Below are 19,420 nucleotides of genomic sequence, written 5' to 3'. Positions count from 1 at the left end.
CCTATACAGCACTGCATGGTATGAAATCAAAAGATCAAATCAGGAGTAAACACACATTTTTTCTTCACTTATTCATTCAATCTTGAGGCTACTTTGATTAAATATTGGTCAGTTTATGTGCAGAACTGAAATGTGTAAAGAGTATATGGCTATCAAGTCTCAGTTTTTCAGTCATATCCAATTAATGCAATTTCAAGACTGTATAGGGACCCCAGACATATTTAAAAAGGGTGGGCGTATCAGATGGCGCATTAAAATACATATAGCTAGTGATGGCCAAATGAAGCCTCATGAACCACTGTCCTTATTTTCTGAAGCCATTAGATGGTACTGTGTGTTCAACAAAGGTTTGAAAGCATGCTTCATTGCCAGTCCTTCAGCCTTTATCTTTAAACAAAGACCGCCATCTGGTGGGGTCAGAAAATAAAGAAAGTGGTTCATGCGGCTTCATTTGGCCATCACTACATATAGCTTGTACTGTCAGTGATTTGAGTCGGTAAGTAAAATGTTGTACTTGATCCCATTTAAGGGTCAACCATAGACCTTTCCGTGGGCCCCCCTTGGCCTTTGGCTGGGGTCATCTGTACCCTTTGATCCCTACAATGTCGGTGGGCCTGACCACTAGTGCTAAAATAGGATGAGCTTGCTTCATGCAGTAGTTGCCTTGGAGTTATACAAACCTAGCAAACTGGCCAGGGAAGTGTGTTATGCAACTTTGTGTGACTCAAATGAAGTAACATCAAATATACTAAAAACACCGTAAACAAAAGCAGTTTGGTTATTTGAAGTTTAAGACAGTTGCCAGGAAATGTTTGTTTCTCTCAGATTCTTTATGTTTTCATGCATGTTCTAATTTCCCTTTGGGTGTTAATAGTTGTGAAAGAAAAATACAAAAGCAGGTCCGCACACCAGAAACTGCTCCTTCTGGAAATTGTAATCGTATCACCACATGTGACGTTTCAGGCAGCCGCCCTTCATCAGACATATGAAGGACTGAATATGAATGTCTGATGAAAGGCTGGTGCCTGAAACATCACATGTGGTGTATTTAGTTTTTTGGTGTACGTGCTGTTTTTTGAGTCAGAACGTTACAATAGTGATGGACCACGTTACATCATAAGGCCTCTGAAAAACAACGTCTGGTGACTGCTGTGTCATTGTTTGACTGGTAAAACCGCATTCCCTGTTATATCAACATGACTGCTGATAAAGCTTTAAACGCCAACAAACAGCAGTGATAATCACGCCAATGACGCTATTAGAGATAGTTGCTTCAAGTACTGACAGTATATCAGCACATCTCCATTATAATGCTTAGAGCTTAGATTCAGATTCAGACAACTTTATTTATCCCACCGGGGACAATTTGTTCAAACAGCTTGCCTTAACATATAGTAACCTGTAGACACATAAATAGATGAGTAATAAATGTTATAAGACACTGCTGTTTAGACAGTTTAGAAAGTGTTTATGGTATGAATAAAAGATGGGATTACACAATAAAAATCTTCACATTGCTCAGCTCTCCTCTCCCGCCCTCCTCCAGATGTACATAGCACCTAAGGCAGCCATTTTCGAGTCCAAGCACCCTGAAGGCGAAGGCGCAGCCATGTTGAACAACATGCGGGTCTACGGCTCCATCTGTCTCCTCCTGATGTCCCTGCTGGTCTTTGTGGGCGTGAAGTACGTCAACAAACTGGCCTCCATCTTCTTGGCCTGCGTCATCGTCTCCATCATCTCCATCTACGTCGGAGCGCTGGTCTCCGCCTTCAAACCGCCACATTTCCCGTAAGTGTTGATTTGAGATGCAACACCTACCGATCCTTTTAACTGTCATGGTTTTGACTGACTGAATGGCTTCTGTCTGCAGTGTGTGCATGCTGGGAAACAGAACGATCAGCGGCCATGAAATTGACGACAACCAGTGTGCGAAAACTGTCCTGCTGCAGATCAAAGAGCCAGTGGAGAGAACTGACAAGAACTTCACAACTGTTAGTGGTGGGTACCAGGATGAGACTGATATTTGTTCCTATCTAAGTCAAACAAACCTGTTCAGCTTTTTTTTGACATTCTGTGTTCCTCCCATTAGAAAACAGCACTGTGGGTCCGACTGTGGGTCCGAACTTTGACCCCAGCCCTGCTCCTGATCTGGTGGAGAAGACCACATATCTCTGGAAGCATTTTTGCCAGGGCCCTGAACTCAACGCTACCTGTGACGATTACTTTAACTCCAACAATTTTACCGAGATCGAAGGGATCCCCGGAATGGCCAGTGGGATCATTTCAGGTAAAGTGTGTGAGTTTGTGACAATACACACATTGCCTTTTCACACATGTAGCACACGGCAGTAGATTGTCTGATTCAGACGAGTTCTCACCTTCTGGGAGTAGTCTGCTGGTTTAAGCAAGGGGTGACGCCTAGATAGAGCATGCAGGAGGCAGGAAATGCTGCAAAAAGTACGCTGTGTAAGCAAGCAGCAACGTCCAGGGCTGGAAAATGAAGCTAACGTGGAAGTGCCAAAAACTGCAGTTCCCTTAATGACCATTTGGGGCTGACTCCAAAAGTGAGTCAATCCCCATAGACCCCCGTGTTAAAATGCCCAACTTTACAGCAGAATTAAACATGTTTACAGCCTAACTGTAACTAATTTCAACATTCCTGACAACTGTACAGGGCGTGAATTTTTATATCTCACCCGTTTACATTTTATTAAGGCATAAACTCATATTTAAGGGCATGGTTGCTTTGACTGACAGGCTATCTGTGAGGCATCACCTTGGAATCTCAGTCAGATCCAACGCTAGCACCTACACAGCACCAAAATCTCGTCCAAATATGGTCACTTCTGGCTCCAGAAAATGAAGATTGCATCTGCGAAAATGCCGAACTCAAAGCCTCAAAACGGGCGTTTAAAAACCAGAAGGTTCCTGAAGTTCGTCATCTGTCATTTTTGACATTTTCGTTGGCGTTTTTGTGTAAATAACCCCTCTTCACCATGGGATGCTCGTATTCTTCCAGTTTCGCACCAGTCGCATGATAGAAACGTCATCAACATGCCCACTGTGAATTCTACGGACGATAACCTGCTCTTTTCACACATTGGTTCAATTCACAGATTTTGTACTAGAAAGGTGGCAGGGTAAACTCCCTTCATTGTCCGGTCTGGACATTTGCGTTCTTACATACAGCTCCTCTGGGTAATAGAAGAAGACTAAGACAAAGAGGAAGAAGAAGAAATACTTTATCAATCCCAGAGGGGAAATTAAATTTTTACCCTCTGTTGTCATATACACACACACACCTTGAATAAAGAAGTAAACTCTTGCTCTATCTTCTGTTGTTTCTAAATGTAGCAGTTGCAGTAGATCACCATTTTTGATTAAACTTTTTAGGGTTGTATCCACATGCGCTTACTGTGAGTGCTTTGGATAAAAGCGTCAGCTGAATGAAATGTAATGTAATGTCTGCCATGCAATCCATGTTTGTTTTGGAGTCTATCAGTGAATGGTTACTGTTGAACTCTGCTCATAGGGACGACAGAATAATTAACAAGCATGTACTTAATCTCTTCCCCACAGAGAACCTGTGGAGCTCGTACCCCAGCAAAGGGGACGTGGTGGAGAAAAGCTCCCTCAGCTCCTCTCATGATGCACATCCGGCCACCACTGAGCGGCCTTACGTGTTTGCTGACATCACCACCTCCTTCACACTACTGGTGGGCATCTTCTTCCCCTCTGTCACAGGTACATCTTTTTCTTGCCCTTCCTCGTGTGCTAAACAAACTGGGATGGATAGGTTTCTTTGTTCATGTTATTGTGTAACTTGTGAATCCAGACCAACCTGTAAAAGACCACATTCATACTATAACACAAACAGGCACCAAGCAGTTGTTGACACAATCGTGGGTTTTTATTTACTCCAAAAAAAGCCTATAGGAGAGGTCAACATAACATCACTATACTCAATACAATAACTACACAAGGTGTTAACTTGACAAACTGACCCGTCAAAAAGACACACGAGAGAGCATATATAGTAGTGTGGCCAAACCAATAATACACAAGGGGCAACCAAAATAGATGGCAACTACAACTAAATACAAAGCAAAACTAACTAAATCCAAATCCCCCCCATGACGTGGCAGCACATGGTTTGATCCCATGAGTAGGCTCCAGGAATTAAGAGTCCTCAGCCCTCAGGTACGCCTTTTGCTCCACCAGGAAGGGAGCTCCCCAAACAACAACGGTAACTCTGAATTGTTTGGGTAAGGTTGACCATAAATGAAAGTAACCCGTATAGATAACAAACTAATGAGTGTTGAGTGGGAGAACATAATCATGTGTGGCTGTCATTAACACACAGACCAAAAGATGGAGGCAGTTATAGTCCAGTCTCTCCTGTCTTCTGTGAGGTAAAATTACTGTTTTAGTTCCAGTAGTCTGGTGGCTTTGAACAGGGTGTAGACAACTTCGGCTTCAGTTCCCGCCAGAAAGGGGGTGTCTGACACCAAGGTAAAGTGATGAAAATATTCTAAATATAGCTTACAAACTGATATTGATCTATTAAAGGTAATACACTCATACAAACCCACTTCAAAAAATCGAACCTATCCATTTAAGGATAATTTAGACATAGAAACATGAAGGAAATGTAAACATAATGTTGCCACTGTTATGTTACGAAAATGCATTATTGGCAGGAAGAGCACAGTAGGTGTGATATTGATTCTCGATGTTCCAGGATCAAGAACATCATGTGTTTGTCATGACTCTTCTTCCGTCAGGCGTCTATTCTTGGATTCCTTTTTACTCGCTTCATTCAATAATACTCAGCTCTGCCCTATTCGATTGATTTTCATATTTTATCTTGATCTTATAAACAGTTCAGAACAGATGGATTCTCTTATATGAAACGAATATTTTCACATTATTTGGCTTAACGCAACCTCTCAACACTCATAAGATACATTTTGAACAAGTGCAATATTCACGTTAACATCAGGGGGTTCCTAACCAGAGAGCACAGACGTCCACCAAGGCCACATGCCATATCTCTCAATGTTAATGAACGTGAAAATAATTTGTGTATCCACCCTGTGATTCGAAGCCACTTTATAATTTAATGGGTTCTTCTTTGGCTCATGCTACATCCTTCTACTAAGGGTGCTTTCACACCTAACCTGTTTGGTTTGGTTAAAACAAACTCAGGTAGGTTTGCACAGTTGGTATGGTTCGTTTGGGCTGGTGGGAAAGCTGTCAATCGAACCCCGGTGCGGACCACAGACCGCTCAAAAAGGTGGATTTCGGTCTGCTTCCAAACAGACTCTGGTGTGGTTCGTTCGTGGTGTGAAAGAATACTAACCAACCACTGGATTTTAGGATAGCAGCTAAACCAATAATAATTCCATCTGCTGATTATGAAATCTGTCCATGATCTCATCATTGATCCTGATAAAGGCCATGTATATCCCATAATCTATTCATGCTAATGCATACAAACTGTCATGATTGTATCCGACTCTGTTTACTGTGTCTGTTTAGTAAGTTCATCAAAAAGTGTGTGACAGTGATCCCACAGTATTAAGCCCAAAGTCGTTACTGTACAAGACGCCTTCTTTTCATCCTGTCTCTATGTTAGTCAGTAGTCAACGTGATTGATTTGCACTTTAATAATAGCCTTTGTAAGACTAAAGAACATTAATATAAACACTTTAGAAGCATTAAAGTGCTGTTGCATAAACGTCTGTCAATCATCAGAATTTGATTTCCCCACGTGGGTCCACGAGGATGCAGGATGACAAACATCAAAGCTGCCCAATCGAAGAGTTAATTGTCAGTCAGTAGAACTCAATGTGAACAGGAACCGAACCAAAACTAAAATGCAACAGTATATATTTTTTGTGTGCGGTGGTGTGTCTGTGTCACTCTGCAGTTACATCTCGAAAAACGCGAGTCGGCGGGGTTTCTGTGATGTGCTGTAAAGTGTAGTTGATTCAAAACACACATTAAACACACATTAAACATGGCTTAATGGAGACAGTTTCAAACACAACTACACAAATCAGCTTCAGTATAACTCGCAGCATTCACAGACAAACACTTGTCTTTATCTGGACACATTTTCCCCACAAATACAACATGCTAATGTTTTTAGCACACCCCTATGGCATTTTACATTGTATAAGTTAGCCTAGCAGCTAGCAGACTTTTCCTCTACTCATATGAAGCCAGGGACAACAGCAACATTTAACAAAGGTAATGTTACAAAATGCGGCTCCATTACAGCTCACAGGGTTCACTGACAAAACAACTGTCTTATACTAAACACGTTTTCCAAACAAATACAACATGCTAACGTTATTAGCACAAGCCTATGGTATTTCACATTGTATAAATTAGCTTAACAACAAACAAAACAAACTAACCGAACTGAAAACCTAACCTCCTCGGCACAGGTAATAAAACACCACTACGTAATACCACCAGTAATGCTTCTGTTAACAGTCCCATTCCTTAAAATGATTTTTTTTTCTTTGTCCCCAGGAATCATGGCTGGTTCCAACCGGTCGGGGGATCTGAAAGATGCCCAGCGCTCCATCCCCATCGGCACCATTCTCGCCATCCTCACCACCTCCATCGTCTGTATCCTTTCATGCTATATTATGAATCAGTTTTCAGGCACTCCTAATTCAAAAACAACTCAATGCACCGTTCACACATTTTTGCCTCAGTGGGTTTACAATCACAACACAGCACAACAGCTTTGCAGAGAATATATATTTGAAAATGACCTGCTAAAGAAATGCTAGAATGCTTTTCTCTGTGTTATAATGGAAACAGTGTGTCATACTGTTTATGCTGGTGAGGAGTTATCTATTTCATTTGTACGGCTCGTCACTTTAGCTAAATTAATTGCTTAGTGGTTCTGTTATGTCTAAAAGGCACTTAGGATGCATTTGATCTGCTTAGCTTTGACTGCTGAGTGTTGTGTTCCTGAGTGCTGTCCGTTCAGATCTGACCAGCGTTATCTTGTTCGGAGCCTGCATCGACGGGGTGGTCCTCAGAGACAAGTCAGTACATCTGCTCTTTTATTTGACCATATATATATCTGTCTTATGTCCTGTTACGTGTAAGGTGTTTGCTCTAAATACCTGTATGTACTGTTGCCTCCTGCAGGTTTGGAGACTCAGTTAAAGGGAACCTGGTGGTGGGGACTCTGGCGTGGCCGACCCCTTGGGTCATTGTGATTGGCTCTTTCTTCTCAACATGTGGCGCAGGCCTCCAGTCGCTAACAGGCGCTCCCCGACTCCTGCAAGCCATCGCCAAGGACAACATCATCCCCTTCCTTCGGGTTAGAGCTGAAAATATTATTTTTAAAGGGGTAGTAAAGGGTATGAGTTACTTAACTATAGTCAGTGTATTACTTACAGTAGACGGCACATCCCCAGTCTCGTCCATTCAACATTAAACACCAGCACATTCATCCAGTACTGCTAAAAGGTACAGATTACGATTATATACATGAATCAGATTAATGTGCACATGAATGGTTGCTCAATATCCTTTTCTCTGCACCGTGGGAAAGAGAGTGAAAGTCTGTGCGAGTGTTAAAGCACGACTCGAAGCATATTTCAATGTTTTATAACCGTACATGAAAAAGCAGATTGTTTGAAGGCAGTCTGCGGCTGTGGGATGTTGAGGTCTGAGTTTAGAGCAGATCGAGAGTTTCTGCCTCATTTCCTCAGAGCAGAGCTGAAAAAAAGAATTTCAATCATGGCAAGGTGAAGTCATTAAATTACGTGCTATGCTGCTGCCAGAGGAGCCGCAAGTCTGAGAAGTCCGGGGCTGTTCATAAAACATTCAGGACACGGTTTATTCCACACTACCAAAGCTGCTCCTCTTTTTGGAACCCCCGCAGAGTCTGTAATAATTTCGCTTTCAGCCATGCTTGTTGTTGCCGTGGCTAACAGTATGACATCAATATGTCGAGTCGAAATATCGCGAGTATCACGATATGGATTTTTCATATCATATTAAAACTTATATCGGATAATCCTGAACGAGATGACACACCCCTAAGTGTGATCCATTAATTCTGGTAGTTTCAGTAAAATTTATTGAAATTGGAGATATTTTCTGTATGTTTAAGTCATGGAGCTCAGTTTGTTTTGTGATCAGACCTTTGTCTCTCTTCAGTTCCTGTATGATAATAAGTACAACAATCCATGGACTTTCTGCTGAACACTTTTTGCCCTGCAGAGTTTGTGGGGATAAGACAGTTAGCCAGTGAATTTTAGGAGAAAATACTTCCTGCATTGCCTTTGAACAGAGTTCCCACAGTTATGACAAACCTGGAAAAGTCATGGAATTCACAATCTTGTTTTCCCACCATGGAAAATCCTTGAAAGTTTTGAAAAAGTCATAGATTTTTTTTGTGTGTGATGAAATTGTGACAGTAATCTTAAATGGATAACCTTCCATGTAATCTAACATAAAGGTGAATTTATTGTCTGTAGCTGCTGACGTATTTTCCCACGTATTTTCAGTCTTTTTTTTTTTTTTTGGCGCATCTGTATATGTTTTCACTCTTTTCCCTTTGTGTGTTTCTGCCAGGTGTTTGGCCATGGGAAGGCTAATGGGGAGCCCACCTGGGCCCTGCTGCTGACGGCCCTGATAGCTGAGCTGGGGATTCTCATCGCCTCCCTGGACCTGGTGGCTCCCATCCTTACAATGTGAGACTGTGTGTGTGTGTGTGTGTTATCAGAACTTGTATCTTTCCCCTTCTGAGGCTTCGGTTTTAATTTACTTTCTGTCTTCAGGTTCTTCCTGATGTGCTATCTGTTTGTGAACCTGGCCTGTGGTCTCCAGACCCTCCTGAGGACACCCAACTGGAGGCCACGTTTTTCCTATTACCACTGGTACTACCACACACACACTTGCACACATAAGTACACAGATAAAAACACACACTGATCTGTCCCTCTGGTGTGTCCAGGACTTTGTCGTTTTTGGGGATGACTATCTGCCTGGCGCTCATGTTCATATCCTCCTGGTACTACGCAATCGTTGCCATGGTGATCGCCGGCATGATCTACAAGTACATAGAGTACCACGGGTATGTTGCCATGGAGATGTGTTCCCCCCCACATGATGGTACATGTACAGCATGGTCAAGAGTGGTGTGTGTAAAAGAGTGTGTTTTAAAAGTATCTGCGTGTCTGTTGCCAGTGTGAATCATCCTTGTGTTTTGTGGGGGTGTGTCAGGGGAGGGCTCAACAAACACAGCACATAGCATGCAGTACGTACATGTCTCCATGTGTGTGTGTGTGTATCAGAGCGGAGAAAGAGTGGGGAGATGGGATTCGCGGTCTCTCGCTCAGCGCTGCCCGATATGCCCTCCTGAGGTTGGAAGAGGGACCACCGCACACCAAGAACTGGAGGTAGAGTACTGAAGCTCACTTCTTTCACAGCTCATCATCACATTCACTAACACTGCAGTGCCAATGCGCTTAACATTAAAGATAACAAGGATCTAATATCAAGAATATGCTAGAGTTGGGTGATATATTAAAAATTAAAAATAGTTATTAGAAAGTTATTACTTTGAATTACATGATCAGCTCATTTCCGACACTCTTAAATGTTTTTTTTGTGATAATGGATTAGTATCAACTGATTAATTGGCAAACAGCTTTTTCTTGTTCCAAACTATCGTTATCAATCCAATTTCGGTCAATCTTTAACGCAAAGCAGAAGAGCAGCGGCCGAAAAAGTCTGAAAATAGTTGAGACAGTGAGGTCGAGGAGCGCCTTACCCTCTGAGCAGAGGACAACAGGGCAGTGAATGATTTTTGTTGCCACGTCAATGTTTTTGTTATTGTTTAGAAGGCGCCGCCTGACATGTATATGGCAGGTCACCAAAGAAGCCAAGGCTGTTGTGTTACATGTCACAGTTGTCACATCTCTTTTGCTCCCAGAACGCTGACATGCTATCAGACATCACACACTGAGGCCACATGATTAGTTCTGTGTAAAAAAAGCAAAGCCAGCGTAATTAAGGGTCTTTGTTACAGCCCTAGAGTATACGGTACAGAACAACAAGAGCTACACAGCTGATCATGGTCATTTTTCACATTATATGAGCTGTCTAAGTGTGCACAATAATGCCGTCATAGATTGTGTCAGAGAACCTGCTGCTATTGATTCTAAAAATCCACATCCATTAACGCACCCTCGTCTTCTCGCCCACTCTTCTCCAGGCCCCAGGTGTTGGTCTTACTCAAACTGGACGAGGACGCCCACGTCAAATCTCCTCGCCTGCTGACGTTTGCCAGCCAGCTGAAGGCGGGAAAGGGCCTGACCATTGTTGGCACGGTCGTCTCGGGCAACTTCCTACAAAGCTACGGCGAGGCCCTCGCTGCCGAACAGGTGGGAAGTTCTATCTTAGGTCACTGAAACTTGGAAGAGTTTCATGTGAAGCTTTGTCAGTCTGTAGATGTAGTTATATTTAGATGAGCTGAATTTCTCCTGTTCCAGACTCTGAAGCATCTGATGGATAAGGAGCGCGTGAAGGGCTTCTGTCAGTGTATCGTGGCTCAGAAGCCCCGCGAAGGTATCAGCCACATGATCCAGTCCAGCGGCCTGGGAGGAATGAGGCCCAACACGGTGGTGATGGGCTGGCCTCATGCCTGGAGGCAGAGCGAGGACCCACAGTCCTGGAAGACCTTCATCAGTGAGTCCAAGAAGATGGAAAATTATTCTCAACCTTCCAATTCTAGTGTCTCTTTCTGATCTGTGAGATTTTGTTTCAGAGTTAGCAGGCTAACAGCGCCCCCTCTCGTCCTTCCAGACACAGTGCGGGTGACCACGGCAGCCCACTTGGCCCTGCTGGTCCCCAAAAACATCTCTCTGTTCCCCAGCAACAGCGAGCCCTGCACAGAGGGCTACATTGACGTCTGGTGGATCGTCCACGATGGGGGGATGCTGATGCTGTTGCCCTTCCTGCTGCGCCAACACAAGGTAGGAGAATGTTTTTCTTCATTTTGATACATTTTTAATTGTCCGTCCGTCATCGAGAATATTGCTGCATCACTTAATCTGAATATCCTTTCCTCCTCAGGTGTGGCGCAAGTGTGGGATGCGAATCTTCACAGTGGCCCAGATGGAGGATAACTCAATCCAGATGAAAAAGGATCTGGCAACCTTCCTTTATCACCTGCGCATTGAGGCTGAGGTGGAAGTCGTCGAGATGGTACGCTTCACACAAAGCTGGGGGTTCATCAGGACCTTTTCATTTATTTGAATTTTGAAGGAAATATTATTAACACTCATGGGCGGCATGGTGGTGCAGTGGTTAGCATTGTCAGCATGGGTTTTCTCTGGGTACTCCAGCTTCCTCCCACAGTCCAAAGACATGCAGGTTAATTGGTGACTCTAAATTGTCCGTAGGTGTGAATGTGAGTGTGAATGGTTGTCTGTCTCTATGTGTCAGCCCTGTGATAGTCTGGTGACCTGTCCAGGGTGTACCCTGCCTCTCGCCCAATGTCAGCTGGGATAGGCTCCAGCACCCCCGCGACCTCTAAAAGTATAAGCTATTACAGAAAATGAATGAATGAACATTATTAACACGCTCTTTTCCACGGAAATAAAATGAAAATTATCTTTTCTTACTTAATTTCTTCCCCCATCCATTTCAATACACCACCCAACCTTATGTCACGCTGTAAAATTTCAACAACCCAGTAACAAATCTGCAAAAAAATTTTAAGCTCACCAAAATGTGTTCTGGTGCTATTACATTAACTGTTAAAGAATAATTATGTTCTTCCCTCAGTATGTCTTAATATGTCTCTCGTCTCCTTGCAGCATGACAGCGACATCAGTGCATACACCTATGAAAGGACCCTGATGATGGAGCAGAGGTCTCAGATGCTCAGACAGATGCGACTGTCTAAATCAGACCGGGAAAAAGAGGTAAGCTCAGGTCAAGTGCAAACAGACACTAATTTTGTCATGTATGAAAAAAGAGGTCACTGAATGGTTCCCACCAGATCACTTTTAACTTTCTTTCTTTACTCCATGTTTATTATTCCTGCCGGTGGATTAAAAACTTTGGGCCGTAGTAACATCAGCTGTATGCGAGACAAGTCATGACATGCTCGTCTGTTCTGTCTGTGACTGTCGTGCATCATTTTATCAGGGAAGTCCTGGTAGCGGCAGCAGTAGGCCAAAAGCAGGTGGAGCTACAAGGTCTCAGGTGAGGTTAGTGGATACGACTAGCTGTGAGGTCATGAGTTTTATGAAACTGAAGAGTTAATAATTATAGAGGATTTTATTTATACAGTTTAAAGATAGTTGTACAGAGAAACTATTCTAAATTTTTTATCTGTTGATTAAAAACAGAAGCTCACTATCTTGTAAGATAGTTTAGAAAAAGACTTATTACAGAAACCTATAACATTATTGTTGTCTCAGAGGAAATTCTTAAAATAATATGTTAAATGTAATTTAAAAAGTCAATGAGAAAATAATCCTGAAAAGTCCTGATTTTGGCAAATTATGAACATTAAGTAATGATGACTAATGAGGGATTTATTCTTCTGCGTTGCATCGATGTTGTACCCTATGCCGCAGCCTGATGTGCACCTGCCGCCTTCATATTAGTAGAAGAAGTCTCTGCTGGTTGCTAGGCTAATTTATACAATGTAAGATGCTGTAGGCTTGTGCTAATAACGTTAGCATGTTGTATGTATTTAGAAAACATGTTAAGTTAAAGACAGTTTTTTTGTCAGTGAACCTTGTGAGTTGTAATGGAGCCGCATTTCATAATGTTAACTTTGTTAAATGTTGCTGTTGTCCCTGGCTTCATATGAGTAGAGGAAAAGTCCACTAGCTGCTAGGCTAATTTATACAATGTAAAATGCCATAGGCTTGTGCTAAAAACGTTAGCATGTTGTATTTGTGGGGAAAATGTGTCCAGATAAAGACAAATGTTTGTCTGTTAATGCTGCGAGTTATAGTGAAGCTGACGGCGTAGGGTCTGCCGCACAAGTATAAATCCCCCTTAATTTGCTCATTTTCATTTTCTCCCATGATTCCGACATAACACCAGTTGTTAGAGAGACTTAAAAGGGGCAAAGTCTTGATTTTAAGGACTGGAATTTATACATGCCTCTGAGATTTATTTAAACACATTACAGGAAGAGAGAGTTGTATTTGATACAGAAATTGGATAATGCAAGGTATTTAGCTTTTAGTAATTAATTCCAGGTGTATTACACACAAGTGTAACAGAATTAGATATTTTTGTTTCATGAAACTTCCAGTCCAGCTCATGTTCATCTCCTTTTCTCACTGGTCTCCTCAGCGGGTGCGCTGGAGTTTTGATGATGTGAGTTCACTGAGTAGTAGAGCATCAGCTGTATTTAACGATGTAGAGCAGTTTAGACGTAGTGACCATCGGATACTTTGTTAAACCCAGTTCAGACCAGAGATTTGGGATGAGTTAAGTCGAAACTTTCAACTGCTTCTGGCCCGCCGACTAATTCTCCTGAAGTGGAAGGACAGGTGTCCACCCTCAGAGAGGTGACGGCACACCTAAAACTAGAAGAGCTGAGATGTAGTATAGATAGTCAAGGCGTGGCAGCCCTTTCTGGACTACTTAAACAACCTTCCATGTGCCAGGTTGACTGAATAAGGCCTTCAACCCCACCCCCGCCCCTTGAGCAGTTTGTTTGTTGATCTTATCTGAGTAAAGTTTAAGGCTTTAGTCACACAGACTAGGGATGGGCATGAGCAATCAAGTATTCCATTTGTATGCCAGCATTCATTTAACGTATAGCGTAATCACTGCCCGACCTCCCACATGTTTATCATGAGACTACTGCAGGAGTGTGAGCTCCACACTGGGGAACAATCGATGAGAGTCTGCCTGCTCACAAACACACACACAAACAGTGACAGGGCTAACTGTTAACATCATATGGCTAACATTACCTAATGAGGCGAGTTGTTTCAATGTCGGTAAGTTTGTTGGGACTGTCAAACGGCTCGGTGCTGGATGTTAGCCACTGCTGCTGTGTTAGCTCATGCTAAATGGGCAGATGTTGAACTGACCAGGAGGACAGCGGCTCAGGACTCCTGAGAGCCTGGAGCCACAATAACACTCTTTGTATTTGTTTTGATTCTTGTTTAAACAATGGTGACTTTGTGTAAATAGATGCAGTGTTGTTGTTTGTACATGGGATGAGCAGCAGGTGTGTGACAAGGGAGGCAAACAGTTTTTTGAATACGTTAAGTGTGGCAGCATAAAGAGTTTGTAGTGCGGAAAGTGGAATTAATGGAAACTCTACAACTTGTTTTCCGTTGTACATCGTAGTTTTTTTTTTTTTGTTTTTTTTTTTTTTGAGTACTCAAATACTCTATAATAATTTAACGCAAGCTTTAATGTGAGTGCTCAAATAGAAGTTACTTAAAATGCCCATCCCTTATACAGACATGGCTGTTCCTCAGACAAACTGATGATGTGATCGTCTCTTTCCTCCATCCAAAACTCTGACATTTCACCCAGCTGACAGTTTGTAACTGACTCGACCAGGAGACTTTGCCACAAGCTGTTCGACTGTTGACAACAGGTGACTTGCGTTTCGTTCTAAAACCAGCCACTCGATGACAACATCAGCCAACTGGAGTCGAACTGAGACGCACCAGTTCACACAACTTTTTCTCTGCGCCGTTCTGACACTGATTCGTCTCATCATGAATTTTTGGTCTGAACTGGGCTTTAAAGCAAAGAAGTTTCCTCGATCACATGGTTTTAGATCAGTGAATACCTCTGAATCCTTCAGAAGAAGCGCCATAGTGAATGAGAAGTGTCTTTAAGCAGCGTCTTGCTTAAAGACACTTACTGCTGCTTGTTAGTTGTACTGTAGTTGACCCTGACCTGTGACCTCTTTGGTGAAAAAGGGGCGAACTAAATGAGAATGGAGTACTCATCTCTCATCTGAAATTTTCAGTTCTTTAAAACGTTCTTTATCTGAAGGATTCAATGAAGAGTTTGTCAAATAATGAAGTTAATAAATGCAGATCTGGGTCAAATGTACTTCTTGTTACTTAACAAACTTTCTGTCTCCTGGCCAACTTGAAAAAAGAGTAATGTCTCTCCTTTCATTTCACCTCACCTCACCTCTACTCTTTTAATCACTCCCTTCTGAGTTTAAGTTGTCATTTGACTCAGGTCTTTTCAGGAACACTAACGTTGTTGTCCCCGTAGTCATCCTCCAGTGCTTCTGCTAGAGTAGACGCAGCCTGTCTTCTGTATTAGCGAGATAGGTGACATTGTGTTGTCCGTAGGTGTATCTTTCCCCCAGGTACTGGAGTACTGGAGTCAGCACCTCAAACACCTCCAAAGGAAACAAAGACAGACAGGTACAAAGAGAAAGACAGAGAGAGAGAGAGAGACAGACAGGAGTTGGGGAAGGAAGAGCAGAGGGGTTGAGGATCAGGACGACACAAATAAGGTTGAATGAAAGTTGAGATGAGCTGAGAACGAACATGTTTGTGTCTGTGCTAAACCAGGCCCAGCTGGTGAAAGACCGGAACTCCATGCTGCGGCTGACGAGCATCGGATCGGATGATGATGACGACACAGATGGCGGGGAGCGCGAAAGGACGACGAGCGCCGGTGGCAGCACTGAGCATCATCGGAGAGTTCAGATGACCTGGACCAAAGAGAAGACCTCGCAGTACAGAGCCACGCACTCTGGTTGCTCCACACCGGAGGGCTTCAGAGACATGCTCAGCATCAGACCGTGAGTGGAAGTAACAATATTTCTCATAGCATCGTAGTTCATGAAAGAGGTCATTGAATGCATCTTGTTTTCCTTCAGGGACCACTCTAACGTCAGGCGCATGCACACCGCTGTGAAGCTCAACGAAGTCATAGTCAACAAATCCCACGATGCCCGGCTTGTCCTGCTCAATATGCCGGGACCACCCAAGAACACGGACGGAGACGAGAACTGTATCCTTAAACACTGAGGGTTGCACTCTTTCACTTACTTAACCAAACACTGTCTTCACACTTTATATTTGTAGTTACAGTTTAGTTTGGTACGCATTTTTTCTGTTTCCACTGTGAAAAGTTGTAGATGGTACCAATAGAACCGTTTTGCACCCTCCCCATTTTTGGTCCCCCCTCTGTTGGGGTACCTGTTTACGACACTGTATGAACTACATCTCTTTGAGCACAACCCGGCCCTCAGCGGCTCCTTGTTGACCATATTCACAGTTACAAAGATCATCAGCACACTCACATAGTACAGAGGAACCTCTACAGAAACACTCCTTAACTCGCTGACCAGACATGGAGTTCCTCGAGGTCCTAACAGAAGGTTTGGAGCGTGTCCTGTTGGTCAGAGGTGGAGGAAGTGAAGTCATCACTATCTATTCCTGATTGGACAAAATGGAGGAAGCCAGCGTTAAAGACGCAGCCAGTCCCGCAGGAGTGAGTGAAGGGAGACTGTGGGGGCCTATGTGCTCTTAGGGGGGGGCGTTTGCCCCAAGAGGAGAGACTGTCATTGGCTGCAGCGTCAGCCGTCACGCCCAACACCTCCCCCACTCCTCAGCCCTTTTACTTTCATCTTTCAGGGTTTCCATTCCACTTATGTCAAGCTACAGAAATGCCAACACAATTCCACGAACGAGCAAAAAAATAAGAGTGATCAGCTGTGTGTGTGCGCGCGTGTGTGTATGTGTGAAAGTCATCCACCTGAGGGAGGGTTGGTTTGTCGGAGAAGGGGACCAGTGTTGTTTCAGGTGCGTTCGGGCTGGTGGACCAGCGAATGAGAGGAAATGTGAAGCGTCCCAGAAACGGAGCAGTCGTTCCACTGATGAGACTCAGGGTTGCTTTTTGTACAGAATGTATTTTGGAAGCGGATGTGAGTGCTGAGAGGAGGCTGAATGTCTGACTGGTGTGTTTTTTGTTGTTGTTTTTTTTGTTCTCCTTGTGAAGTTTACTACAATGCTACATCAAAACTGGAAACGTAATTCTGCATCAAATGAAGTGAGGAGCCTTTAGTTTTATACCTGCTTAATGGTTCATTTAAGGAAAAATCAGTGTCCGTCTGTGCCGTCTCCTCACTAGAAACTGTAACGTTTTTAGGAGATATAGGGAAAATGGTTATCATTTAATTACATATCATTAGTGGCCTCCTTTCTTTGCGTATCCACCATATACAGTCGTATATGCACAGACCTCAGAATTTGTTTTATTCAAAGTGAAGCTCAAAGTGGAGACTGAATTATGTTTTAATTCTTGTGTGTTGGTCTGAACTTGCTGCTCTTTCTCAGAATCTGTTCTCTTGTATGGAGGCCCATTTTTGCCAGGAAAAGTAAAAAAAAAATCTAAACGAAATGTTGGTCATGACGGAAATAAAAATGCTAAAAAAAAAAAAAAAATTGGTATCTCTTAATGTTCAGTCATCAAAAGTTGGACTATAAATTTGGCTTCCAAAGTAGGAATTATGAAATAAAATAGTCAATAAAAAACTTAAAATGACAAAAATTTGATATAAAAACTAAAATTTGAGATTAAAAAAGGCAAATTTGAGGGGAAAAAAGTAAATTTGAGATTTAAAAAAAGCTTTTCTCATACAACAACAAATTTGAGATTTAAATAAGACAAATTTTAAAAATATTTTTGAAAAGGATTTTTATTTAGATTTTTAAATATTAACTTAAATTTCTGAGATACAAACACAAATTGGATTTTAAAACTATTATTTAGATAAAATAACACAATGAAAGAAAATTTCCAAATTTTTGAAAAAAAAAGTCCAGTTAATGAGATAATAAGTATGACTTTTTTCAATCTCATATTCTGACTCCGTCACTCTGTCTTTTTGCCTTTCTTAGTAAAAAATGGGCTCCTATACACCTGTGACATCATCTCATGAAAACAAATTTACAGATTTACCAAGTGACATATCTTTATCTGCAAAACAGTCAGCGTTTAGCAGTGTGCTCTGCTGTTAATGGTGTCAACTGTGCGATGGACATTAGGACTCCATTACTTATATCAAGAGAGGAACGAGACGTCTTTATGCTACACATTTATGGATTTGTGATGTCGGCCAAGATCCCAGGAAAACCGAAATTAAACCAACGATAAGAAAACTATCGGTCTTCTCTGAGTCACGCTATAAACTGGCCCACGTCGGACTGCATGTGTCATGTTCGTGTGTTTGAGTAAATGATGGCAGCGTCGTCGTGGTTGTTGTGAAGGCCTCGGAAAGAGAAGAAAGAAACAGTATTGCTGACACACTGGATCATCGTGGGGAGAACCACTGCACTGCATGCTGTCAAAATGTCACCGTCACCTGGAGAGAAGTGTGTGTGTGCATGAATGATTTAGTCTGTTATTGTGTTTTCATCTCTTCAACTGAGAATATTGGCTGCGCTGTGTAGTGTGAGCTTGTGCCCTGAAACTCTCCACCTCACCATTCACCTAAACTAACCTGCTGACATCACGTGTATGTCTGTCTGAAAGTGTGTGTGTGTGTGTGTGTGTGTGTGTGTGTGTGTGTGTGTGAACATGAGCTTGTTGCTGAAGTAAGGAGCTGTAAACTAGAGGTGTTTGATTCCACTCTAATGCTTTTTGTTCTCTTTCATTTTTTTACAGTGTTATCGTGCAGGGATTCTTTTACGTTCATTGTTATTTCCTGAACTTTTTTTTTTTCGTGCTTGTACATAAAGACAAAAAAAGATCCCAAGTTTTATCTTTTTTTAATTACATTAATATAAAAAAGGAGTCATAAAAAACTTTGCTTGAAAAAATACGGGAAGAAATAAAGCAATTTTGAAAGAAAGGTTAATCGAGTTGTTATCCTTTTGTTTTGTCACATTACAATGACGAAGTATGTCTGGTTTCATTGGCTGATATTGGTACTGTAATTTATAGATTTATTTGTCTGCTGATTGGGAGGAATTTTGATACACAATAACTGAAGTCACTGATCTGGATAAAATACCAAACAGCTTCTCAAATGTGGCAATTTGATTTTTTTTTTCTCTCTTTATACCATTGTAATTGTGAATATCTTTTATTTTATAGACATGTATATAATTTTAAGATGTAACATTGGGGCATGGAAAATTGTAATGTCCATTTGTTACTGTTTTGACACTTTTCATCTAAAGAAGTTTTTATTGGATTTATTTGGAATATTCTAAAATTTGGCACCAACATCCACTTGGACAAAACAATGAACTGATTAGAATTCGGAGGTCAAAGGTCAAGAGCATTGTGACCTTACAGCCATCTCATTCTTGTGAACAATATCTCAAGAAGGCCTTGAAGGAGTTTCCTCAAATCTGGCACAAATCTTCACTTGGACTCAAGAATGGAACTGATTAGAATTTGG

General features: G+C 42.1%; 1 protein-coding gene and 1 long non-coding RNA gene across 4 annotated transcripts in view; both read left to right on the top strand.

Moving 5' to 3' along the window:
* The window catches only part of LOC125883629 (solute carrier family 12 member 6-like), a 40,527-nt gene extending 23,071 nt beyond the window's left edge, over positions 1-17,456 (top strand). For all 3 annotated transcript variants that reach the window (XM_049568068.1, XM_049568066.1, XM_049568067.1), the window contains exons 8-26: positions 1,547-1,788; positions 1,871-1,998; positions 2,090-2,287; positions 3,580-3,744; positions 6,544-6,642; positions 7,013-7,070; positions 7,177-7,351; positions 8,614-8,732; positions 8,820-8,918; positions 8,996-9,115; positions 9,336-9,440; positions 10,259-10,427; positions 10,536-10,731; positions 10,849-11,018; positions 11,119-11,250; positions 11,865-11,972; positions 15,576-15,808; positions 15,887-16,020; positions 16,361-17,456. In XM_049568068.1, coding sequence (XP_049424025.1) covers positions 1,547-1,788; positions 1,871-1,998; positions 2,090-2,287; positions 3,580-3,744; positions 6,544-6,642; positions 7,013-7,070; positions 7,177-7,351; positions 8,614-8,732; positions 8,820-8,918; positions 8,996-9,115; positions 9,336-9,440; positions 10,259-10,427; positions 10,536-10,731; positions 10,849-11,018; positions 11,119-11,250; positions 11,865-11,972; positions 15,576-15,808; positions 15,887-16,020; positions 16,361-16,452 — 2,742 coding nt within the window. In that variant the 3' untranslated portion in view covers positions 16,453-17,456. The remainder of the gene's footprint in view (positions 1-1,546; positions 1,789-1,870; positions 1,999-2,089; positions 2,288-3,579; positions 3,745-6,543; positions 6,643-7,012; positions 7,071-7,176; positions 7,352-8,613; positions 8,733-8,819; positions 8,919-8,995; positions 9,116-9,335; positions 9,441-10,258; positions 10,428-10,535; positions 10,732-10,848; positions 11,019-11,118; positions 11,251-11,864; positions 11,973-15,575; positions 15,809-15,886; positions 16,021-16,360) is intronic.
* Positions 11,998-15,522, top strand: LOC125883631 (uncharacterized). The gene is made up of 3 exons (XR_007448583.1): positions 11,998-13,240; positions 13,366-13,389; positions 15,351-15,522. It is a non-coding gene; the product is annotated as an uncharacterized LOC125883631 (long non-coding RNA).
* Positions 17,457-19,420: the final 1,964 nt, after the last annotated feature.

This window comes from Epinephelus fuscoguttatus, linkage group LG23 (assembly GCF_011397635.1).
Source record: "Epinephelus fuscoguttatus linkage group LG23, E.fuscoguttatus.final_Chr_v1".
Taxonomy (NCBI): Eukaryota; Metazoa; Chordata; class Actinopteri; order Perciformes; family Serranidae; genus Epinephelus; species Epinephelus fuscoguttatus.
Note: the sequence above shows the minus strand (reverse complement) of the source record. Positions and strands in the feature narration are given on the sequence as shown.